The 27,490-nt window shown below is 41.6% G+C and overlaps 1 protein-coding gene across 2 annotated transcripts in view; it reads right to left on the bottom strand.

Moving 5' to 3' along the window:
* Nucleotides 1–20,555, bottom strand: part of LOC311066063 (E3 ubiquitin-protein ligase TRIM35-like) — a 31,404-nt gene extending 10,849 nt beyond the window's left edge. The window contains exon 1 of one of the 2 annotated variants that reach the window (XM_084087035.1): nucleotides 19,929–20,555. In XM_084087035.1, coding sequence (XP_083943161.1) covers nucleotides 19,929–20,324 — 396 coding nt within the window. In that variant the 5' untranslated portion in view covers nucleotides 20,325–20,555. Of the gene's footprint in view, nucleotides 1–18,992; nucleotides 19,265–19,928 lie in introns of those variants that run through there. The other variant, XM_084087036.1, reaches the window with a different exon arrangement.
* Between the last annotated feature and the right edge of the window lie 6,935 nt (nucleotides 20,556–27,490).

The following is a 27,490-nucleotide window of genomic DNA, read 5'->3' as shown; positions in this document are numbered from 1 at the left end:
AAGTATTTGCCCCCATCTCATACTAAATTGATTCAGAAAATAAAACCTACCATAAAACAAAGGCAACCTGAGTAAACACAAAGTACAGTTTGTAAATGACAGTGTTATATATTGAAACAAAAATGTTATCCAATACCAACTGGGCCGGCGTGAAAATGTATTTGCCCCCGTAGTTACTAATTCCTCAAATCTATGAAACTGCATTTATAATGTAGTTCAGCTGGACTAAACACAACCAGTCCTGATCACTGCAGCCCTGTTCAATCAGATCAACACTGAATACTGAAGCCTGATTGGTTCACGTCTGTGCACCTCTACAGACAAATGGCTTTTCAGCTCGCTAAAACGGACGGGGCCGACTGCATATTTAAGATGCGCTGAAAACTGTTTTCATCAGAATTGTTCTCCTTCAAACGTGAAGATCATCTCCTCGCTGTCTCCAAAGAGAAGAAGATAGGAGCCTTTCTGCTCACCGTTGAAACAAGCCTCAACTAGCGGATTATCGGCTCTTCGACAGCTAAAGCTGACTCGCTGCTTCTCCTCTGGGCTATCCAGCAACTCTTCAAGAGACTATGTCACTATTAAAAGAGCAAATTTGAGTGACATTTGTTGCAAAATGCCATGCCACGAGTGTTGCTCCTGCAGGGCTCCCTGCTTCCCTCATCTGGAGCGAGTGCCATGGTTTCATTTGGCGGCTCCGAGGAGGACTTTGATGACACTATGTCTCTGAAGTGGAGGACTGAGCGAGCCTCTTTAACCCCTCGCCGCCCAGAGACGGGCTTGGGAAGCTTTTACCGGCATGTCAGATTGGGTTTTAGTAATAATCAAACGGAGTTACTCGCTCCAGTTCTCCCACAGGCTCCCCTGCTTCAGGAGTGTGACTAACACTTTAGTCTCGGACAGCGACGCTCACGTCCTCCGAGCTGAAGCACAAGCTCTGCTAGTGAAGAGTGACTCAGGCTTTTACAGCCGCTTCTTCCTCGTTCCAGAGAAGGATGGCGGCCTCAGGCTCATCCTCGATTTGAGATGTCTGAACCGCGCTCTGGTAAGATGGCCGTTCATAATGCTAATGCTAACTTTGAAATGAATCCTCTCACAGATCTGATTGTTTTTTTTATCAGTGGATCTGGAGGACGCTGTCACGGAACACACACAGGAAACAGGCAGATCCAATTGCAGTATAATTATTTATTAAGGGTAATCCAAATCGGAGTCATCCAGGCAGGGGTCAAAATCCAAATAAGCAATCCAACACGAGAAACAAAACAAGAACAGGCGAGAAACAGACTTCAGAAGTGTAGTGACGAATAACAAGGACTCCGTGACAAACACTAACCAGACAGGGTATATATACACAGAAACTAACAATGTGATAGGGAACAGCTGAGTGCAATGATCAGTGATGAGTCCAGACAGGGATTGTGGGAAATGCAGTTCAAGAAGTAATGGTGACAGTATGGGGAAGAGACCTCTAGTGGACACCCGGGGAAACACAAACCAGACACTGTGACAGACACATACTTTCATATACAGATAGCCTCTCATCACAGTTCTTGAGATTCACGTTCGAAGGGGTACTTTTATGATATTTGTGGATGCAGATCATTTATGCGGACCATTATCAGCTATCAACCATGAGTAACCAGATCGTTTAGTAACCGGATCTGTGTTTGTACTGGCTTCGTACCCAGCAAGCTAAACACATCCACTCAATAAACAATCTTGACACCGGAGTCGTCGTTCAGATTTACTGAATAAATGTGTAAAACTGTAACACAATATAAAAACAAAAAGAATACATAAATAAACTGTAACATGGTAAATGTCAAGTCCATCAATGTACAACAGGAGAAAATAATACAAAGTGTTCACACAATATAATGCAGAACTATGAAAACAATCACTTTATATGCACTCCCTCAAAAACATACAAAATGCCATAATCAAGAATAATCAAATTCCACTTACAGGCAGTGCCTCGTTTAAGAGTTGTTGTTGCTATGGACTGACGGCAAATTCAACATGCTCTACAATGTGCTGTGTTGTTCTTTTGAACCCAACCCCGGAAACTGAATAAAACCAATTCAAAGTGCAGAATATAGAAAGACCAGCAGGGGGAGCAAAAAACGCTAAGATAGGCAAAGCCAGAACACTCCCAGTCTGGTATCTCAAAGATACCATTTACACTAACAGTTACTGGACTAAACAGCCTGATCTGAAGACAGGAGGTATACTAATTCAGATATAGGTCTGCGATAGGTTTTGTTTGTCCCATGTTGAACAGTTTTCACATCCAGTTTCCTCACCATACCGTCTGTACTGGGAACGGCCTTCACAATTATCCCCATTGGCCACTCATTCCTTTTGACTTGTTTGTCCTTGAGCAGTACAATGTCACCTTCTTTTATGTTCGGATGTTTGTGAAACCACTTGCAACGGCTCTGAAGTGTTCCGAGATACTCCTTCCTCCACCTTTTCCAGAACATTTCTGCTAAGGCTTGAACCCGTTTCCATTGAGATTGGAGCATGTCTTTCTTGCTCAAATCTTCTTGTGGAGTTGTGAGATTACCAGGTTTTTGTGTCAGAAGCATAGATGGTGTTAGAATGAAGGGGAATTCAGGATCTGTGGAGACTGGGACTAGAGGCCGTGCATTAATGATGGCTGTGACCTCAGACATGAATGTTACTAAGACTTCGTGAGTAAGCTGTGCGTACCTGTTTTCTAGGAGCATTGAATCTAGGATTCGCCTTGTAACACCAATCATGCGTTCCCAGGCGCCTCCCATATGAGAAGAGTGTGGCGGATTAAAGACCCAGGAACATCTTTGCTCAAGCAGGTATTCTCTCACCTCTGATTGTTCGTTCTCACTCATTTTAAGCTGTCTAGAGGCACCAACAAAATTCGTCCCACAGTCGGAGCGCAGCTGCTTGGCAGGACCTCTAATAGAAAAGAATCTTCTGAGAGCATTAATGAGACTTGAGGAAGTCATTGACTCAATCACCTCTATATGAACTCCTCTGGTACACATGCAAGTGAACAACACTGCCCACCTCTTGCTATTTGCTAGACCACCCCTTGTGCGCCGTGAGTTCACCTCCCATGGCCCAAACACATCTAAGCCGACAAAGGAAAAGGGTGGATCCATTTGCAGCCTTTCCGCTGGCAGGTCAGCCATCTGTTGTTCCTCCATTTTGCCTCTTAGTTTACGTCAAGTAACACACTTTTGGATAATACTGCTAATGCATCTTTTAGCCCCAATTATCCAAAAGCCATTAGATCTTATGGTGCCCTCCGTAAGATGTCTGCCCTGATGCTGCACACGTTCATGAAAATGTCTGACCAGTAGGACTGTGATATGATGGCGAGCCGGGATGATTAGGGGATTTGTTTCTTTATCTCCTAGCTTTGCTTGTCTGATGCGTCCACCAACTCTTAGCAACCCATTGCTGTCAATGACTGGATTCAACTTTAAAAGTGGACTATGTGAGGGGATTTCACCCGTGGAAGTGATGCATTCCAGCTCCTCTGAATACACTTAATTACACATAATTTTGCTCAGAGGAAACGTACCTCCATTGTTCAGGCTAAGTAGACTGTCTGATGCGCTGCACTCTGTTGCTCACATAAACATGGAACCGTCTTGACTCATTATAGATGTAGCCTAACACTACTCTACTATCCGTGTAGAACCTTATTCTATCCAGCTTCAGATTAATCTCTTCTGTAATGAGTTCAGACAATTCAACAGCTAGGACTGCAGCACATAGTTCCAACCTAGGTACAGAGAGATCAGGTTTTGGAGCCAACCTTGCCTTGCCAAGAATAAAGCCAACCTCTGTGTTGCCATTCTGATTCGAGGCTCTCAAGTACGCAACAGCTGAGACAGCCTTCATGGAGGCATCCGAGAAGACACATATTTCAGTGTGTTTGGCTTCAGAAAAAGGAATGGATACATACATGCGTGGAATGTTTAGACTTCTCAAGTCTTGCAGCGAATGACACCATTGTGTCCATTCTTCATGTCTGTTTTCAGGTAGTGGTGTGTCCCACTCATGTGTCTGTGATGAGAGTTCTCTTAAGAGTAGCCGGCCCTGAATTGTGATTGGTGCCAGGAATCCGAGAGGATCAAATAAGCTGTTCACTGTTGAAAGCACTTCTCTACGTGTGTATGGCTTTTCAATGTCTGGCACTTGGAAGGAGAAGGTCTCCGACATTAGATTCCACTGTACCCCCAAGCTTCGTTGATCTGGTAAGTCATCCGTTGAGAGGTCAAGGCATTTGATATCCTTAGCTAAATTGTTATTTGGAAAGGCATCCATTACTTTAACTCTGTTTGCAGCAATTTTGTGAAGCCTGAGGTTTGAGGCAGCTAGTGCCTCTTGTGCCCATCTAAGCAAATCGATGGCCTCTTCCTCAGTAGGAAATGACTTTAAGGCATCATCCACATAGAAATCTTGTTCAATGAATTTACTCACATCACTACCATACTCTTTTTCTTCTTCTCTGGCAGCTCGGCGAATTCCATAAATAGCCACTGCCGGTGAAGGGCAATTCCTGAATACGTGAACTCGCATCCTATAGTCTACGACCTCCTTAGTCAGATCATTGTCACGATGCCATAGAAAGCGTAAAACAAGCAGTCACAAGCAGTAATGGCAACAGGATCCTTTCGAAATCTTATGAGGACCCCTAACAGGCTATTGTTAAGGTCAAGGCCAGACAGCAGTACATCATTGAGAGATACTCCATTGTAACGACAATGAGAAGAAATCAACCACAGACTAATTTTCTTCCAGAAAATTAATTCAAACTCTCTACTTCCTGCCGAACAAAACAGAAGATTGGTTCAGAACGTCAAATGATCCTCATCACTCTGGCTATTTAAAAGAGCCTCCCCCAACACTAACTAAATAACTGGTCAATGGCTAGCTTTGTGGCCAACTACGGACTGGTTAAGATAAAGACAGTGTCCTCACAGTCCAGAGCCATAAGTCACCCATCCTGGCGCCACAGAGTCTGCAAAAGACCCTTCTAATGACCAAACCAACGAAAACCCCCAACTAAGAACTTTTATGAGCCCAGCTAAAGGAAGAACTTGTCAATATGAGGGGGTTTTTAAAAGACAAATTGGTTCAGAAATGACACCACAGCATTCCTGACCCCTCCTCCTTAAGACCTCTGAACAGAACAAACAGTGTTCTGTCTCTTCAAACCAGAGAACTGATTCTTACCAATAAACTACATAAAATCATTTAAGAACAATTCTCAATGGACTTACAATCAAACAATCACGCAACTACATAATCCTGTGTGTTTCCACCACTTATATGCATATTCTAATAAGATATGCTTTAATCCCATATAATTCATGTAATTGTTATAATTATTAGGTGTGTGAATGACAGTGTGTACTGTTTCATATCAATGCTATCTTACGAACACAACTAGCAAGATGGCTTGAATGATATCGGTGTAATATGTTTTGATCTTCTTTTAATTAGAAATCATGTCTAAACTGTGGCCTCTGTCCTCTCTGCTTAAAAGTTAGAGAACACACCAACACTCCAGATTTACGATGAGACAAAGCCAGTGTCTAATTGGTCCGCTCTCTTCAGGAGGGGGGACAAACTTTTAGTTAAAACCTTAGACCCAAAACTAATCTCTCTCTCGCTGCTCTAAAAGCTCTAAGCTCTCTAAGTTCCGGCAGACTAGTACCATGTAACAAACGAGCAGAAATAACCCAAATCAAGATCTGTAGAACATGGGTTAAACAGTTTCATTCAAGCCGTCTTACTACTCTCGTCTAAGTCTTCTTTTCTTTTCTAAGTCTTCCTTTATTTTCCGATTGAAAGTCTCGGTTTTAAGTTAAGTTTTGCTGCAAAGTTTCGTTCCACGATTCGCGGCTGCAACGCACGCTTTCAACTTCAAAGACTCATTCAACCATCAGCAACCGCCAGCCACACGTGACTGGTTCTCGCCCCATCTATCCATGCACAAGGAGACCACAGCCGACGAACGAACCCGGGGGAACCCTCTGTTACGCAACGAAGGGAATTCCCAAAAAGGAACGAGAAGACAAGCAAGTAACCTCCAGACTGAAAGCTAAACTGGTGTATTTATATAACTTTAATAACCTGCCTAAAACGATAGAAGGGTTAAATTAATGTTTGATGGTTCGTTCAGGTCATGTCTAAGTGCATTATGGAATCGTGAGATTTCATCCTTTCACTCTTAAACCCACTCTTTCCTCACTCTCTTCCTTTCTGCAACTCGTATGAATGTGTGTGTGTGTGTGTGCGTGTGTGTGTGTTTGTGTTAGACATTAGCTGTACGTGTTAGTATATAATCAATAAAGTATTGTTTGTATTTGAAAAGAGATTGCTTGTGTATGTGCTTATCAAATTTTATTGTCTTGAACTTCGATCAAAAGTTACCTATGCTGTTACCCTATTTCTTAATTTACTGTTAGGGGGTTATTCTTTCTTAGCCAGGAAGATATTATATTTCCTAGAGTTAATAATTGTTTATGCTTTCTGTTCATTGGATGAACTGATAAATTATCATATTATTGATTCTGTTACAGTAAATAATTGAAAATAATTAAATTATTAATTATTGATCATAATTCGTTATGAATAATAATTAATAATATTTATACGTGGGCGTATAAACGCTACATTTATGGTGGAGACGAATGCGGGAAGTTTAACCTAAAATTGTAAGCATATACGAAGTAATTATCTTTTCGAGAGAGATCCGGACCTCTGAGTCTGTGTGTGACGTATGCAGCGCGCGCCGCGCGCTCTGTTTGAATGACTGTCTGCTGAGTGAATACACAGAGAGCTGTTACTCTAGTCTAGGCTGCCTGCCTATTTTTATTTTATTTTAAACTGCAGTAAAATAACCCAAGATATAAGATCTCACACAACGACAAGGTAACAATTGAGCGTGTCCCTCGATTCTGAAATACTTTAATTATAGCTTAAGACATCTGCGTGTTCCAGAGTCTTTCAAATAGCTATAACGTTATGTGTGTTTGTATCAGTCAGAGAGCTGAATGAAATTAAAACTGCAGTAATTAAAATAACCATGTAAAGGACGGACGAGCGTGTCCCTCGTCTAACTTGAACGTTAGTCCTTATTTATCGATCGTCACTCAGTGCGTGTTCCACTGGGACGAATATTCTCACAGATTAGTCTTTATTTCTCAGGTTGTCTGTGCGTGTTCCACGGCAATCCCCGTGATAAACTATAAGCTTATCTGTGTCTGTTCAATTAATTCTCGTGTAAACACTGCGTATGTCCGAGTGTAGTTGAATAGGAATTATTTAAAGTTGTGTTCAAGTAAAGCTTGACGTTGAAACTCAACCAACAGTTAAAAACCCTGTTGTTTTTGCGTGCTCAGATAACATTGCACAGAGACGATCCGCCGAGATCGTTTGTTCCATCTATTACAGCACAAAGCTGTCCTTTAAAGTTAATCACTCTTAAACAACCGAGTGAAGCCCCACGTCGTAAAAACAGCTACGAGTGGTGTCCTTTATTTGTATTTTTGAAATGCGCCGACATTTCATATAATATGATCGACGTGCATATTCTTTGAACATTGTTTGAAATGTGCCGAAATTTCATGTAACTTAACATGCATTACTGTTTACGAGCGGCAATTCACAAGTTCGCCCACTAGAGTTTGTTTTGTCGCCATAGTTACAATCGTGACACGGAAGTCTTAACCAACGCTTCCGGGGGAACTCGGACCCCACAGCAAAGCCCGTCTGGCCACAGTGTAAACAAACTGAAACAAACCCATTTGTGGCTAAGCTAAGCTAAGCTAAAGCTAAGCTAGGTAGTTGTTTACATTGAGGCCTAACCTATACTAAAGCCTTAAGCATTATTTACGGTTGTCATTGACAGTGGTTAAATACAGTGTCTGTTTGAACAACGTTAAAGGGATTTAACCATTTAAACACCTTGATGTTTACACCTGTTGGTCTTTTCTTCTTTCCTATTTGACCTGTCTCATATTATACTTTACCCATATTTTTCTGCGAAAAGGAAATTTTGGTTCACAATTATTAATTTCATTTACCTGCATTTTACTTGAAAAGAAAATACTGGTTTATGATTATTAATTGTCAAATTTTAATTTGATTTAAAAAGGGTTTAAATTCTATTTTCCTAAACAGGTAATTTCTAATGATTTCTCGATTTATTTTTAATAAATCTAATTTCATAATTTTTCCTAATTTCTAAAATTCTCTTTTAGATTTAATCACTTCAGGTGAATACATTTTTGAACTTTGAAAGCTTGGGAGTAACACACCTGAGCCTCAATAGGAGACATTGGTATCTCACTACAAGTGTCAAATAAATCAGAGATAACCCTCTCTTACAAAGTTTTATTTTTGAATGTTTAGTTGTTGGCAACTATCAATTCTACACTCGTAGTTCGACACAAAGGCTTCAGAGCCATTTGTGGACCCAATCTCCTTTCACTCCTTCCTCTTCCTTCTTTACACGTCTTTCCTGTTCTGTCCTGCTTTATTCCATCCCCTTTCTTCACATTTGTAGGAAACAAACCTGGAAGAACCATCAATCGAGTCTAAAGAAAGAGAAAGATAATTTTTCCAAAGAAAACAATTAATAGGTATTTGATTTGTAATCAAACCCTCTCTTGTTCTCCATACTCTCTCTGTTTTGTAAACACAATTTACAATTTAACATCTTATCCAAGATAAATTAACAGAGACAAGTGTTGAGCAACTGTCGCCTTCATAGCATCCCAGCTGTAAGCAGTCCAACTGACGGTGTGTGGTGTCAATCCTGTAAAACTCGGAAAAAGGTATCAGCATTATTATTGTATTATTTTTCCTTGTAAACATAAACAATAATATTGTTTACCTTTCTGGAAACAGATTCTCACCGATAGGCAGCATTTATGAGAAAAATAATATTTCTCCTACTTAAGAATTTTCTTTCTTGTTTTAGTGAAATTGGTTTTAACCTCTCTCTCTTTTCCCCTTTCTCAGTTGAGTGAAACATCACGAGTTTAAACCAGTTTTTCATTGATAGGAAATATTTATAAAAATATTTCTCCCACTGAAAAAAAAAAATCCTTGCAATTGAGATTTGTTTTAACCTTTTCTCTCTCTTTCTCTCACTTAGTTGAGTGACAAAGTTTCCACATCACTAGCCTACCTGTCTACACTGAGACCAACACTTAGACATTACAACACTTCACTATTGTTGTACAGTCACTGAAACGACACTTAGCTGTTCAACCACATAGGCTTACACCCCACACAGATCTGTGTCAGTCTCTTCACCCCAGCGTGCCAACATGCCGTGGACGACAAACCCCACTGACGTGGACGCCTGCCTCAGAGGCATTACGGACTGCCTCACACCAAAGACAATTGAACTGTTATTATTTTTAATAATAATCATAATTCTGAGAAGATTCCTGACACATGATTCAAGCCAGAATCAAAACCACAACCACGTGGAACTAACCAAGATTATCTGTTCCCTAAGCAATGCCTTCACAGCCCAGCTGACACTAAGCGACAAGCACATCACCCACCTTCGGGAGGAGCTGACACGTGCCCAGAGCCGCATGGACAAGCTGGAAGTGAAAGTCCAGGACGACTTCAAGCGTCAGACCACTGAGTTCCTGAGGGAGCTGATGCACACCCAACGCTGCACAGACCAGCTCAAAGCGAAAGCTCAAGTGCCTGACGAAGTGGAGCAAGAAACAAAGAAACAAGTTGACAAGCTCCAAGAAGCCCTTGCAGCCACTGAAAGTGACAAACAAGAATTAAAGACTGTCCAGAAACACCTGGTAAACCAACTCCAGTCTGCTGAACATCAGCTAGAGAAAGCTAAAGCTGACATTGAAGATAAGAACTCTGAAATGAATGCTCTGAAAGACCACCTGGAAAGGTGCAATGCTGAAATCAACCATCTGACCCAACAGCGAGATGACGTCAACGACGAGCTCTACGCGGTCAGAGATGAACTCCAGCACATTTTCCAACAGAAACCAGAGCCAAGAAGGGAGAGACCTCCCTCAGCATCACCACTGCCGAGCAGGACAGAGTCCTCCATCCAAGAACTGCCATACAGTGAAAGAAGTGAATGGCCACAACCCAAAACGTCACAGGCCTTCACCACAGAACCGTTCACTGCCAACAAGCAACGAGAGCTCATCCAGGCAGACTCCAGAGCTGCACCGGCGATGACCTTTAAAGATCTCAACAAGCTGGTTAAGAATATCACTCCGTTCAACCCGAACTCCACGGAATGCCCGGACATCCAGTCCTACATCCGAGATATCAACTTCCACCTAGAGGTGAGACCTCATGTGACTGACAGAGACAGGTTCTACCTCCTCAGATCGACATCCAGTTCAGAGGTACGAAGCTTCCTAGACCGACAACCTGCTCATGTCAAGTCAAACTACCAACTGCTATGTAAGACACTGATAAAAGAATTCATAGGCCCAGAGTCAGAACACGGTGTGTTAATCGCCTTGGAAACCAAACAAGGTCGACACGAGACTCCCCAAGCATACTTCCACCGTTTTCGACAAGCCTTCTTTGGTGCACATAACTCACCTGAACAAGAAGAGGATGTGAACTTCAAAAACCTCTTTCTGAGAAACCTGCACCCCGGATTAAGTCATCATCTTGGTCTCGAGGCCTGCGCAGACACAATGACAATTCAACAGTTACGTGACCTGACGCACAAGGCCCACATCAAACAGAAGATGTCCTCAAAGAAAGGTTTGAAAACATCCACAGTTTCAAACTCCTTCAGCCAAGACACAAGCCTTGCACTGGAAGACAACCAGTGGCATGACAACACCACAGTTCTTCGTAAGAAGCACAGAGAACGTGATTCCCATGCTGATGACAGATACCACACCAACCACATGGAAAAGCCATGGGACCAGCCACGCTTCTCAGGAAACCCACCTCGGCACAACTCAGTTAAGCACAGCACTGAGTATGCCCAAGAACAAGACAGTTTACCCTCAGAAGATATGGAGCAACTAATGAGGCAACTGGAAGTGTTCTTAGAAAACAGGCTGAACACGGAAGACCACTGATTCATCTGATGCACCTTCATAATGAAGATGACAACCACTTGTTCTACAACAACACAGAACAGAGTGGTCTCTCACAGTCAACCACTGACAAACACCCAGAGGTACCAGAAAACACCATCCTGGCTACCCATCACTCATAAAGAAACCACCAAACGAGCTCCAAACTCAAGAACCATATGTGTGCTACAGAAACAACAGTAAGCCCAGAACGTCAGAAAGTCTGTCACAACCAAAAGGTATCATCGGAGGAATGCAACAACGGAGACCAAGTTTTGCACCACAGCTTCATCCAGCCATGCCAAACTGCCTCCCAATGTCTGCCAGAGAACTTCCTGCCTTACTGGTTTGACTCCCAGCAGATCACAGAAGATCCCTTTTCCAAGGCAAAGAGGCAACAAGCTCATCAAAGCTAAGCCATCAAGCAAAGGGGGGAGCAAAACAGACTGAAACAGATCTGACCATACATACATACATGCATACATCCCTAATACATACATACATACACTACACAACATCCCTAACATACTCACTAACATACAGAAGTTAACCGCCTCTACTGTGCAAAACATTCAACAAACATGTTTTCCCCCACAGGTAGAAACTAACTTCAGAAACTAGCTTAACAACTTAGCTACACTTACCATAGGAAACATGGCAACTAACTACTCATCCAACAAGTACACCTGAGAACACCTATCATTACATCATGATCCCTGACACCTTAGCTGTGCAACAGTAGTTACAATTCATATCAGGAGGAACACTCAACTGCTTTGTTTTGTTTTACCTCTTCCTTCCTTCCTTTTCTTCTTTTATTAGGTAAAATGCCTGTCCGCCCCATAAGGGTCAAGGTCACAATAATAGGATTGACACACCACGCCTAATATTTGTAAGTCACCTCAAAACGAATGTGAGCCAGAGAACTCCCTGCATCATTCGAATCACAAATTGAAAGGTAAATTGGTCTAAACCTAGAACAATTTAGAAGAGAATAAAACAAACAAATCAAATTTAGTCACAAAATTAATTAATCACCGTCCCAAAACAAATTAGGATAACGTCCTAAAATTGAACTAAACTTTAGTCAACGTGATTAACTATATTGAGAGAGTGAACCTGTTTATGCCTAGGTAATCTAATGCCCTGCACCAGTAAAGTGACCAGTCATGGAGGTGTTGTCTTGTTGTTTGCTGTTTGTGTTTGCTTCCTCTACCCATTTCTCCAGAGTTCACCGATGTCTTCTACTCAACCCATCATTGAACTAAGGGGGGATATGTAACGACAATGAGAAGAAATCAACCACAGACTAATTTTCTTCCAGAAAATTAATTCAAACTCTCTACTTCCTGCCGAACAAAACAGAAGATTGGTTCAGAACGTCAAATGATCCTCATCACTCTGGCTATTTAAAAGAGCCTCCCCCAACACTAACTAAATAACTGGTCAATGGCTAGCTTTGTGGCCAACTACGGACTGGTTAAGATAAAGACAGTGTCCTCACAGTCCAGAGCCATAAGTCACCCATCCTGGCGCCACAGAGTCTGCAAAAGACCCTTCTAATGACCAAACCAACGAAAACCCCCAACTAAGAACTTTTATGAGCCCAGCTAAAGGAAGAACTTGTCAATATGAGGGGGTTTTTAAAAGACAAATTGGTTCAGAAATGACACCACAGCATTCCTGACCCCTCCTCCTTAAGACCTCTGAACAGAACAAACAGTGTTCTGTCTCTTCAAACCAGAGAACTGATTCTTACCAATAAACTACATAAAATCATTTAAGAACAATTCTCAATGGACTTACAATCAAACAATCACGCAACTACATAATCCTGTGTGTTTCCACCACTTATATGCATATTCTAATAAGATATGCTTTAATCCCATATAATTCATGTAATTGTTATAATTATTAGGTGTGTGAATGACAGTGTGTACTGTTTCATATCAATGCTATCTTACGAACACAACTAGCAAGATGGCTTGAATGATATCGGTGTAATATGTTTTGATCTTCTTTTAATTAGAAATCATGTCTAAACTGTGGCCTCTGTCCTCTCTGCTTAAAAGTTAGAGAACACACCAACACTCCAGATTTACGATGAGACAAAGCCAGTGTCTAATTGGTCCGCTCTCTTCAGGAGGGGGGACAAACTTTTAGTTAAAACCTTAGACCCAAAACTAATCTCTCTCTCGCTGCTCTAAAAGCTCTAAGCTCTCTAAGTTCCGGCAGACTAGTACCATGTAACAAACGAGCAGAAATAACCCAAATCAAGATCTGTAGAACATGGGTTAAACAGTTTCATTCAAGCCGTCTTACTACTCTCGTCTAAGTCTTCTTTTCTTTTCTAAGTCTTCCTTTATTTTCCGATTGAAAGTCTCGGTTTTAAGTTAAGTTTTGCTGCAAAGTTTCGTTCCACGATTCGCGGCTGCAACGCACGCTTTCAACTTCAAAGACTCATTCAACCATCAGCAACCGCCAGCCACACGTGACTGGTTCTCGCCCCATCTATCCATGCACAAGGAGACCACAGCCGACGAACGAACCCGGGGGAACCCTCTGTTACGCAACGAAGGGAATTCCCAAAAAGGAACGAGAAGACAAGCAAGTAACCTCCAGACTGAAAGCTAAACTGGTGTATTTATATAACTTTAATAACCTGCCTAAAACGATAGAAGGGTTAAATTAATGTTTGATGGTTCGTTCAGGTCATGTCTAAGTGCATTATGGAATCGTGAGATTTCATCCTTTCACTCTTAAACCCACTCTTTCCTCACTCTCTTCCTTTCTGCAACTCGTATGAATGTGTGTGTGTGTGTGTGCGTGTGTGTGTGTTTGTGTTAGACATTAGCTGTACGTGTTAGTATATAATCAATAAAGTATTGTTTGTATTTGAAAAGAGATTGCTTGTGTATGTGCTTATCAAATTTTATTGTCTTGAACTTCGATCAAAAGTTACCTATGCTGTTACCCTATTTCTTAATTTACTGTTAGGGGGTTATTCTTTCTTAGCCAGGAAGATATTATATTTCCTAGAGTTAATAATTGTTTATGCTTTCTGTTCATTGGATGAACTGATAAATTATCATATTATTGATTCTGTTACAGTAAATAATTGAAAATAATTAAATTATTAATTATTGATCATAATTCGTTATGAATAATAATTAATAATATTTATACGTGGGCGTATAAACGCTACACCATCAAACTGTGCACTAGAGTCAAATACAACTCGTATTTGACCTGGTTTTTTTGGATGGTACAGGCCAAATGATGGAAGATACCAGCTCTCCTGGCCATCTTGTAAAGGAGGCGCTAGCTCTGCATGGTCGTTGTCGAGTATTCTTTGCATGAACTCCGTGAAGTCATTTCTCATCTTTGGTCGTTTGTCAAGATTTCGACGGAGAGACATGAAACGTCTTTTAGCATACTCTCTGTTGTTAGGCAAGCGTCTCCTAGGCTTACGAAATGGCAATGGTGCTACCCAGCTGTTACTCGAGTCCTTGAAGAATTCCTTTTCCATGATATCCAAAAATAACTGATCCTCTACTGAAGGGGCAAATTTATTGTCGTCTTTGGGCTGCTGAAAGACTGACTGGCCAAGTCTGCAGCTTAATGGGCTTACTTGACAGTATGACAAGTGAGGTGGTTTTTGGATCTGTTTTTTCTCATTGAACATCTCCTTCAGTACAATGTGATTATTGCATGGACTGAAGTAGCTTGGTCTACCATTCTCTAAGATGTGTGTTCTCATGCAGTTCACCGGAGAGGGCTTGTGGCACTTTCCTAGACACACATCTCCCACAATGACCCAACCAAGGTCCAATTTTTGGGCATATGGAGCATCATGAGGACCGTTGAGTTGCTTGCGGACTTTGTGCGCTCTTATTATGTCTCTTCCCAACAGGAGCAGTATTTTAGCATTTGGGTCAATAGGTGGTATCTTGTCTGCTATCACTTTTAGGTGTCTATGATGCAGGGCAGCAACAGCGGTTGGTATTTCATCTCTGTTATCTGGCATACTATTGCATTCGATAAGAGTAGGAAGTGGAAAATGTATCTCACCATCTGCAGATTCAATGATGAACCCGTGAGCTCTTCTTCCATTTGCTTGCACTTTTCCTGCACATGTCTTTAATGTGTATGGTCCAGAGGTTCCTCGTACACTGAACATGTCAAAAAATTTAGATCTGGCCAGAGATCTATTGCTCTGCTCATCTATTATGGCATAGATCCGCTTGCCTTGGTTGGGGTCACCAGCAGGATAAACATTAACAAGGCAAATTTTGGAACACGACTTTTCGCTAAACCCTTTGCCACAAACCTTGGTGCATTTTGATGACACATCACCACCATAAGACTCCTCTTCCTCCCCGCCATGCAGTGAAAAAGGTGTAGAACCAGAATGCCACGGCGCTGGGCCCGGGTGAAGAGCAGCCAGGTGTTTGTCACTCTCACACTCCGAGCATTTGACTGACACATCACAATTCTTAGCCACGTTTAATTGATGAGCAGCATCTAAAACAGATAGATAACTCCTTCAAAATCCTTTTTCTTTCTTCTAATGGCTTTTCTCTGAAGGCTCTGCATTTCTTGAGAGGATAAGGTTTATGATGTATTGGACATTGCTTATCTATCTCATTGGTCGCTCTCTGAAGACTCTTTTCATAAGAAAGATTAAAGGGGGGCATCACATCTGTTTTATGGACTGCAACAGGTTTATGAACATGGGTGTGGCTTTCACTATACCGGTTCAATCCACCAGGGTTTATGGAGAGGGAAGAAAAATTAAAACTTGGATCATTGCGTGCTCTTGCTTCTGTACACACAAACTCAACAGAAGGAGAATGGTGGGAAAGAAACTCCATATGTGTACTTGTAGTGTGAACCCTGCATCATCCACTTTTCTTGTAGTCCAAAGGGCAACTTTTGCACAATTGGATTAACACCTCTGGCTGTATCGAGATAAGTGAGCCCAGATAGATCACCTCCACTCTTAGCAGCTTCTATCTCCAAAAGCAAGTCTCCTAATTCGCGAAGCTTATGATGGTCTTTAGCTGTTATCTTTGGAAAAGTCTCTATTTTTTTGAAGAGAGCCTTTTCAATAGCTTCTGGAGACCCATAGGTCATATCTAGCCTCTCCCAAATCAGTTCAAGACCAGCAGGTAAATTCCTTACATTTACAGACTTAATGCGACGGGCATGATCTGCCGAATCTCTCCCCAGCCACCTAATCAGTAGATCAAATTCCTCACCTGCTGTAAGATCAAGGTCTTTGATGGCATTGAGAAATGATGATCTCCAGGCCAGATCATTTTCAGGTCGGTCATCAAATTTGTTGAGCCATGATGTCACAAGCTGATTTCGTGCTAAAAACTTAGCTAAGTCATACGTGGCTGCATCATGACCAGAGTGTTGAGTAGGATGATTTGTGTTTCTTCTGGGATGGTGCATGGGAGCAGCTGGATTCTTCGTATGGAGTGAGAAGCTATGTGAAGACTGGGGAAAAGGAGGATTACACTGCTCTTCATTCTCACTGCCACCGTATTGACTGGCATTCCACGAGGACAGTACTCGATACACAGGTGAAGAAGGCTTTTTCTCATCCTCTAGATCTTGAGGTAATTCAGTCTTTGAACTGCCTCTGGTTGGTACAGTGTCACTAAGTTCACTGTGTTGTTTTACATACTCTTGTCACGATCGCACACACGAAGATAAAAGTAGATCCAATAATGCAGCTTTTATTTAAGCGTAATCTGTATTCGTACATCCAGTCCAAGCAATAGGTCAATATCCATATAAGTAATCCAAAAACCAGAAACAAACAGGAACACGCAAAGACTGACCTCAGGAAGTGGTGTGAACTAAACAAGGACTCCGTAACAAACACTAACACAGACAGGGTTTTTATACACACAGAAACTAACAATGATAATGGGGCTACCAGACGCTCCAAGACAACACTACAAAACAAAACAAGAGTCCAGGAGGGAGGTGGAACGGTGGAGGATCAGGGGGAAGGATGGGGGGCCAGGTCCATGAAGGGGAACAGGAACAGGGGGTGACGGCTTAGCCGGCGGCCAGGGCGAAGCAGACGACCCATCGGGCGGCCAGGGCGAAGCAGACGACCCATCGGGCGGCCAGGGTCGAAGCAGACGACCCATCGGGCGGCCAGGGCGGAGACGATCCCTCGGGCGGCCAGGGCGGAGACGATCCCTCGGGCGGCCAGGGCGGGGACGATCCCTCGGGCGGCCATGGCGAAGACGACCCTTCGGGCGGCCACGGAACAGGAACAGGCACCCGCTCAGGAACAGGCACCGGCTCAGGAACAGACACAGACACCGGCTCAGGAACAGGAACAGACACCAGCTCAGGAACAGACACAGGCTCGTCGGTGGCCATCTTGTCCGGAGACACTGGCTCAGCGGCGGCCATCTTGTCTGGAGACACTGGCTTATGAACAGGAACAGACACCAGCTCAGGAACAGACACAGGCTCGTCGGTGGCCATCTTGTCCGGAGACACAGGCTCGGCGGCGGCCATCTTGTCCGGAGACACAGGCTCGGCAGACGTGAAGTGAACAGTCTCTGGCTCGGCAGACGTGATGTGAACAGTCTCTGGCTCGGCAGACGTGACGTGAACAGTCTCTGGATCGGCAGACGTGACGTGAACAGTCTCTGGATCGGCAGACGTAACGTGAACAGTCTCTGGATCGGCAGTGCAGGCGACTGGCTGTGGATCAGCTGTGCAGGCGACTGGCTCTGGATCAGCTGTGCAGGCGACTGGCTCTGGATCAGCTGTGCAGGAGACTGGCTCTGGATCAGTGGTCTCGGCGGACCGAGATTCTGGCATGACGGCCTGGGGAATTGAAAGTGCTGATACTCGTGAAACCTTCAGGAGATTGATTGCTCTGACAGATCTCAGTGGCAGATCGGCCAGCTTAGACACCAGTCCACTCCATCCCCGGACGAGTTCCACGGACGCAACCGTGCTGGCAGACGGCGCGGTCTGCGGCAGGTCACGCCCCGCAACCGATGGAAACACCGGTTCGGCGGCAGCTATCTTGTCCGGAGACACCGGTGCAAGGTCAGCCCTCCCCCTGGAGAAACGAGTGGGTCTGACGTAGCCCACCGGTTACGCCTCTCCAGGTAGTCAATGAACTCCCAAAAATCCAGGTTCTCCAGCCCCATCATCTCACATCGGAGTAAAGGGTCGTCGAGGCAGTTGTTAAAAAAATCCTTAAGTGCTGCATCATTGTACCCCATACCTCTCGATAAGGTCCAAAATGCCTGCGACAAACTATTCACCGACCGACCCTGCTGCCGTAGGGCCATTAAATGACTGAATCTTCCCCTCCTCTCCTTCTCAGTAGTGGGGGGAAGGATACGAAACCCCATACTGCTGGATCTTAAATGTGACGGAGTCCTTCTGTCACGATCGCACACACGAAGACAAAAGTAGATCCAATAATGCAGCTTTTATTTAAGGGTAATCTGTATTCGTATATCCAGTCCAGGCAATAGGTCAATATCCATATAAGTAATCTAAAAACCAGAAACAAACAGGAACACGCAAAGACTGACCTCAGGAAGTGGTGTGAACTAAACAAGGACTCCGTAACAAACACTAACACAGACAGGGTTTTTATACACACAGAAACTAACAATGATAATGGGGAACAGCTGGGTGCAATGAACAGTGATGAGTACAGATAGGATTGTGGGAATTGCAGTTCATGAGTGAGTGACACCGTGAGGGAAGGGGACCTCTAGTGTTTACCCAGGGAACACAAACCAGACACTGTGACAACTCTTCAATACGTTGCCTAGGACTTTGCTGTGGAAGGTGAATAGTTAAACTATGATGTGAACTTTTCACCTCTAGATCTGCGACAGCAGCTTCCATGACTGCGGCTTCTGCCATTGCGGCTTCCGCCTCTCTCTCTTTCTCCATTGCGTCTAATGTTGCTTCAAGGCGAGCTTTCTTTATTTTAATTTCCATTTCCCTTTTTGCAAATGAGGCCCATGCTTGCGCAGCTTCTGTTTTTGCTCTTGCTTTAGTCGCTGCCATGCTGGCCTTGGACTTGCTGGAAGTCATGGAATGTCGAGATGAAGCTGACTGACTTTTGTTATCTTCCATGACTGGTTGAAAATTTAAGTTTGATGGATTTTACCGTGGATATTCTGCAGTTGTCGTGTGAGCCTCTATGCCAGGGATGACAATAGCAGGTGAAATCCAGTTTCCATGATAAACAGCTCTTGTATGAAGCTTGCCTTTTTACTGTACTGGCTTCGTACCCAGCAAGCTAAACACATCCACTCAATAAACAATCTTGACACCGGAGTCGTCGTTCAGATTTACTGAATAAATGTGTAAAACTGTAACACAATATAAAAACAAAAAGAATACATAAATAAACTGTAACATGGTAAATGTCAAGTCCATCAATGTACAACAGGAGAAAATAATACAAAGTGTTCACACAATATAATGCAGAACTATGAAAACAATCACTTTATATGCACTCCCTCAAAAACATACAAAATGCCATAATCAAGAATAATCAAATTCCACTTACAGGCAGTGCCTCGTTTAAGAGTTGTTGTTGCTATGGACTGACTGCAAATTCAACATGCTCTACCATGTGCTGTGTTGTTCTTTTGAACCTAACCCCGGAAACTGAATAAAACCAATTCAAAGTGTAGAATATAGAAAGCAAAAAACGAGCAAAAAACGCTAAGATAGGCAAAGCCAGAACAGTGTTTGTGACTCGTTATAATTCTTTACATGTGAATCAAGAAACATTTGTCTTACCTTATATGATGAAACCACTTCACCGATGGGTCTGAATGTATGATTGTCATGTTGTTTTGAATCTCTGCACACTAAACACACAGGCTGTTTGTCCTCCAGACAGAAGAGTTTGAGTTCCTCTCTGTGTAAACTGCAGATCTCCTCAGACCCTGATGAACGCCTCTCATTTCTCTCCTTCAGGAATGACTCACACAAGTTTCTTAACGCAAGATTAAATGGAGGAGGATCTCTTGAGGATCTTCTCCTGCAGACAGGACACTCCTGAGATTCCTTGATTCTCCAGTACCGTTGAAGACACTCTTTACAGAAACTGTGACTACAGGATAAAAGAACTGGAGCGTTGTAGATTTCACGACACACAGGACAAATATAATCATCTTCAGCTGCTGAAGCCATTTTCACTGTTTGAGCTCCAGCAATCTAAACTTTACTTTCACTTTCTGAACGACGGTTTAAAAAACAAATCACCATGAGAATCACAAAGATCAGAAACAAACTTCTCAAATTCTTCTGTAAAGTTTTCCCCTTCGTACTCCACTGATCGCTGATTCTTTATTGCTTTTGTCGAGACAAAGTCAGTATGGCAGAAAAGAGAAATAACAAGTCAGCCTCTCCCTGGTTAGTGTTGTAAGAGGGTGGAGCTTCTGATCAAGTTGGTGTGTTGAAACAGGACAAAGAACAACATCAGGATTTCTTTAGGTAAAATTGACAAAACCTAAGCCTGTTCAAAACTTGCATTGAAACATTAAGATACAACACTAAATCTTTGGATTAAACACAAAAAACGTAAAAATACTCAAATATTTAAAATAAAAGATCTCAAAACCCTTATACGTGTTTTATTTATTGCTCTTCTTTATTCGTCACAGAGTTTCTCCAGAGTCTGTCATGCTCCCTCTCTCTTATAATGATTTCTTCTCATGCTGAAGTTTCAGTGATAAACACTCCTCTGTTTATCTGCTGATTGTCAGTGTTTGGAGAAACAAACAGATCAACAGATTAAAAGTCCTGAATAAACAGGAGAAACGGAGATGAGACAAAAGTTTGTCTCTCATGGATCACTCGTCATGCAGCACCTTTATTAACACTGATTTAGTATTTTTTGTTAATTATGAAAAATATACTCAATTTATTAGCATAAAGACATTTCTAAAAATAATACCAGAAAACACTTCATACACGCTATACATAGATGAAGACGGACAGAGACTAAGACAGAACTCAGGGTATATAAGCATGGATGAAACAAATGAAATTAATGAGATAATTGAAACAGAATAACTAATCAATCAACCAGGGAAAGTAGGTCATGGAGTAGAATAATACAAAGAACCATGGGAAACGTAGTCAAAACAAGACATACATCTTACAAACTAACTCTGGATACTGGATACAGTGTGAAATAATGCCAAATACATTTATACATAGTTAAATTAATTAATTAATTACATATATACATTTATACATAGCCTATATAAAGCCTATATAGTTTTTCTTAGTTACAAACTCAAACCCTGTTTGTTTGCCATGGCAACCATACATTTCCTAAAGACATAAACACTTAAAATATTAAGAGGAATAAACATGTAAACCAATTAAAACTCTATTATACATAAAATCATTGTACTGAATAGAGCACAAAGTCACTTTTATTTGCTGCACTGCACTTGCTGGGCAGCAGTTAACACAGGCTTTACATAACATCTCAAGATGGCTTCAGCTGTCCCATTTAACTCTAAACATACAGAAAACTTTCTCAATGTGTTTTTCTATCAACCGGAGGTCCCCTGACAGCATCTTTGAGGTTCATTTAGACCATGAACCCATTCATGAGGTTCATGAAACGAAATATTTGGGCATAATCTTGGATAAACACCTGAAGTTTCAAAGTCAAGAAAACCATGTTTGTAGGAAAGTCAAATCAAATCTGAAATGTTTTCGTTTTATTAGAGGAGAGTTGTCACATCATGCGGCTTTATTGTTTATGCATGCATTGGTTTTTTCACATTTGTCATACTGTATTACAGCATGGTCACAAACATCAGTGTCCACTCTGAAACCAGTTACTTCTCTATATAAACAGGCAATTAAGATATTTGACAAGAAACCAATGAGATGGCATCATTGTGATATCATACAAAAGCACAAGCTTTTTACTTTTGAAAATTTTGTAAATTTTAGTATTTTGAAATTGACTTTTAAATGTTTGAACAACTGTGTGTCACCACTGTTCTCTGGTCTCATGCAGAGGCGTCAGGGCTCTCTTAGACCTTCCACCAGAGCCTCAGTTAGTGGGGATTTTGTGCTCCCAAAGTTTAGAAAATCTTTTGGACAGTCTAGCTTCTCCTTCAGAGGGGCTACACTATGGAACTCTCTCCCCACTGGATTCAAACTGCAGAACAATATTAAAATCTTTACCAGAGAGCTCAAACAGTGGCTTAAATTGGGCCAAAGTTGTTCCCATGTGTAATATGTGTCTTGTTTTGTTTAACAATGTGTTTTATCTGTTGTAAAAGCCCCTATGGACAGGTGTTGAAAATTAGCACATGTGCTATAACACTTTAAACAATGCATCTGGTTCGTCCAATGTTATTGCTATGTCCATATTAAATAAATAAATAAATAAAATAAATAAATAATAAATAAATAATTTATATAGCGTTTTTTAGACCCGCAGAAAAGACAGCAGAAAAGAGAGCAAAATTTAAGTGTTTGAAATGCACAAAGAAAAATAAAGGTTTTCAAAGATTTACATGCACTGCAAATAATTTTGTTATCAATTTTTAAACCTTAAGAAGTCTTTTTTGCAATCTTTAAATTTTTTCAATAACTTAGCAAACACCATCGCACGCCTGCAGGCAGGGCGCTGGCACAAGATCACGGGCCCTACGCATAGGCAGTCCTGATGGGCCCCCATGTCCCTAAAACTGAGGGCCATGTGTTTCACAATGTTAAGATCTGCTTTACATTTCATCTGACATTCATTATGAAATTTAATTAGGAAATTAAAATATCCAGGTAAAATAAAATATATTTCAGACTTTTCAAGGGCCCTCCCTCCCCTTGGGGCCCTGGTAATCAGTGCTGGTTTTACCCCCAGTCCGACGCCCCTGCCTGCAGGTGATAGGTGTGTGGGGGAAAAAGACCAAATAAGTAGATAAAAAATCTACAAAAATCTACTAAAAACAATGAACTCCCGCACACTATCAGTACTTGCAAATGAGTTTCAACATTTTATTAGCAACGTTCGTTTCATTCTCACGACCTTCATCAGGCATGATGTTCCGGCCAGCAGGAGTATCGCGCAGCCTTTCCAAAGAGGGAATTTAACAAAAACTGTTTCAGTTTTTTCCAGTTGCTAACACACTGAGCCCGGATTTCCACCAACTGCGGATCGGCTGCGGATCGGCTACGTGCTCCGCCGTCCTTCAATACCCACCAGGTCCTGATTTGTTGCAAGCGGCTGTGGCCATGACTGACAGCTGAAGTCACGAGGACCCGCAAGATATAAGTGCTGAGTTGCTGCGGAGCTCTCCGGCATTCGACAAAAACAGAAGCTCTGCGGATCTGCGTACGTGAATTCACGTTTGATAGGGGTTATGCGCAACATTCTTCCGGGTTCTACAAAACGGGCTTAACTACTTCCGGCCATCAGCTACTGAGGTAAACACACCATAGTAATGGCGACCTTCTATAGCCGGTGTTTACGGTGTTTAATTTCAATTCCCGATGTACACCGTATTGTCAAACGGACGTCCAGAGCCTGAGTACACTGCTAGACAAGGGATTTAAGTTTAACGCCTCCTCATTTATTCATAATTTTGAAGGTAGGCTATGTAGTATATGTAGCTTTTGCCAATGGCACCTGATAACTATCAGTAAACAGTTAGTTAGTTTAGACTTTTATTTTGCTATCAGTAGTTTAGCCTTTTATTTTTGCTCACAGACGATTAAAACAATCAAATGAAGACTGCATTTTAGCGATGGGGTTATAGTACCAACAGTATAATTACTACGATGTCCTGTGTGTTTATGCTGGTTATGCTGTGCTCGGTCCCTCTCCCCCGCCGTTCAGCGGGCTCCCTCAGGGGGCCGGGTCCCTGGTCTCGCCCGGCGCCGAGGGGACCAGGGGAATCCGACTGTTTAATTAAAACAAAGCATCGCGAAGGCCCGCGGCAGGTGTTGACGCGATGTGATTTCTGACCAGTGCTCTGAATGTCAAAGTGAAGAAATTCAATGAAACGCGGGTAAACGGCAGGAGTAACGTTAACTATGACTCTCTTAATTTTCCCCGACACAGAAACAAAAACTGCTGTTCGGATGTTCCCTTTTCTGATATTTCAACATTCATGACATTTTAATTAAAACAAATACACTGAAGTTTGATCAGAAATAAGAATTTTATTATAATAAGCGAATATTAACAGTTACCTCAGCGATCACCAACCGCTGCAGATGTGTACGGAAGTGAAAAGCGGAAATGCTTAGATCTGTTTTCCGGTTCGAACGCTGGGCGCTCCACATAACCCTTATTGCGCGATATAAGTGCTGAATTGCTGGGACGGAGTCGGATCCGCAGCCGTTCCGCAGTCAGTGAAAATACACACATTGACTTTAATGGAAACCTATTGACTCCGCCGCCGTTCCGCAGTTGGTGGAAATTGCCCGTAAAATGACATGAACAGCACAATTATTTAAACTGACACACAGAGAGCAAAACCTCTTCTCACATCTCCAAAAGTCTAAAAACATTTTCTGCTTTACACACATTTTGCAATTCAAAATGGCACTTTTTAAACGCACTGAACACAGTTCTCTGCATAAGACACAACAATCTGACATAAAGTCACATGTCTGCCATTTCAAAACACTGCCATTCAAAATGACACTCTATGAGCTGATTGGCCGATACATGTGTCACCTGACCAAACACCTCAATGGTTAATTGTTAACACTTCAATCTTTTTCAGTTTACTGTTTTTTGTGAGCATATTTGTGTTCAGTCCAGTGTAAATATATCTGCTGTGCATATGTTGCACTGACTTGTTTGGTGAAAAAAAAAAAAAAAAAAAAAATTTGAACAGCATGTGTGTGTCTCTGCAAATATTTCTGTGCATGTGAACAATCTGAAGAATTTTCTACAATTTGAACTATTTTAGTATTATGGCAAAGCATAGTAAAGATGAGAGTGCTCTTCATTACGCCCAACAGTGTGTAGTTGGTTAGACAAAAATCTGTTTATATGAATGAAGTGTGTGCCATTTCGTGCAAAAGTTTGATTTTGATAATGCTATTTGTAGTTTGCAGTGCTTCATTCTGCAGGATATATGAGGTATTTTGCAGTTTGGGTGTGTGGTTTTGTGAATTGTGAAAAGTATTTTGATAAAACCAGCCTAGTTTGCAAAATTGTGTGTTAGCAATTGAAAAAAAACAAACATAATAAGTTTAATTCATTCTGTTCATCACGGGACAACTGAAAGATGATCTGCTCTTCAGCGCCTCCTGGTGTGTGTGAGGAGTGATGACAGTAATAACACACTGATTACTCTCTCGCGCCCCCTGTGGACACAGCGGGAACTACAGGTGACTGACAGGAACTACTCTGAAGCTGCAATTAATAAAATGCAAAATTGTTTAATCAATTAAATATTATATAGCCTAATCAGCATGGTTACTGTCAGAATAATAAATAAATACATATTTTTACAGATACATTTTATAATCAGCGATATGCTACGTAACAACTTAAATATATCTTATTACAATCAAAAAATAAATGGAGCAGTGTCTTCCTCAGTCTTACAGAATACGTATAAGTTGAAAACAAAATAAAAGAGTATGAAGAGGAGAAGGTTATATCAAAGATCATAACACTTGAAGGCTTATCAGAAACTGGCCTAACAGAACTTGCAGAGCTCCAATCTAAATTAAAGAGTATTTATAAATACAAAGCTGAAGGCTCCTGTGTTCGTTCGAGAAGGAAACGGCTAGAACAAGGAGAACAGAGCTCTGCTTATTTCTTAAAAATGGGAAAACACATCTCTAGGAATCTTACTATTAGTTTGCAGCAAATTAATGGCATTTTGACAGATAATTCTAAGGAAATTATCTCTTTTTGTAGTAATTTTTGAGAACTTTTCTTTTCTTCAGCCTTCCTTTTCTTTCAGTCATTAAACACAGACTCAATCTGGATTCATGCCAAAAAGACACATAGCAAACAATATCAGACTTTTTATAGATTTATTAGACTAAAGTGAATTAGTTGATAATGTCTTTTTATTCTTTTTGTAGATTTTTACAAAGCTTTTTACTCTCTTGAACACAAGTTTATTTTTCTATCTCTCCAAAAGCTTGGGTTTGGTGACCCATTCTGCAAATTTATAAGAACTCTTTATAATAATGCAACTGTTCCTTTAACCTTGAATCAGGAACCTCGCCTAGATTTCAAGTGTCAAGAGGAGTTGGTCAGGGTTGCCCTGTAACCCCTTATTTATTTATTATGGCTGCACAACTTCTTTCCTCCTTTACCTCATCTAGGCTGCCGCTATCATGTCCCTGACATGTGTTTGTGTCTAATTCTCAAGCTTTACCGGATTTCTGAGGTCTCCGGTCTAACTGGGTATTACCGACCCATTCTAAAAATGTGTTTATATGGGGTGCGTCTGTTTTTCCTTCAACACTTCTAAAAAGGAAAAAAGAATTGACTTACCACAAATACTGAAGGAAGAGAAGAAGATCAAACCTTTTGTTGGTTGAAATATCCCAATATTTTCCCCTGAAGAGACGCCTGAGTTGCGAGATCACGTCGGGGTCACCACTTTATAAGGCCCTGCCCAATCAGTCCAACGACAGTGTCTGATAAGCGGGTGAAGGTTTACTGCGTGTTACTGTCTTTACAGCGTTCAGCTAATTAATTTAATTAACTATTTGTTTCATCTGACTCCAAAAATAAAAGGGTTTACTTGATGTTTGTTAATCATTAAATTTATGTGAGTGTTTGATTATTCTATTCACCGCTTTATTGAAATTACACCCGTTCATCCGGATTCCTGTAACACTTCGAGTCTCGCACCGGCCGGGTATACGATCTCATAATCACAAGCTCGTCAGTCTCGGCCATTAGACAGAGGCGATAGACTAATATCCTAGACGGCCTTACTCCACTTTGCTCATTCTAGAATATATTACTTAGCCCCCATAAATCTGAAAACACTTAATTAAGGTAAGATTATATCTAACCAGAGGTCACGACCCTTACCATAGAACCAAGCTGACCAACTTACTGTAACTACTACTAATGGTAACTCTGTATAATCATGCTGTGATTTCCGTTTTACACTTAGTTAGAATAATACTATACAATAATCAGTGGTTGAGGCTCACACTATTTAGATTGGTCTAACAACACTCTGTCTTTCTAAACAGAAAACCCATTATTAGCCTCTGCAGTCTAAGTATACATTGACTAATGCCGATGTGTTAGTCGGATCTCTAAAGCTTCAGTCGGTGTGCTCCTCTGCTCCACCCAAGCTGGATTCCAGTCCGCTTACTAACCTGAGCGC

This window comes from Abramis brama (assembly GCF_963993115.1).
Source record: "Abramis brama genome assembly, chromosome: 16".
Classification (NCBI taxonomy): Eukaryota; Metazoa; Chordata; class Actinopteri; order Cypriniformes; family Leuciscidae; genus Abramis; species Abramis brama.
The sequence above is the reverse complement of the archived record's forward strand: the minus strand, read 5'-3'. Positions and strand labels throughout refer to the sequence as shown.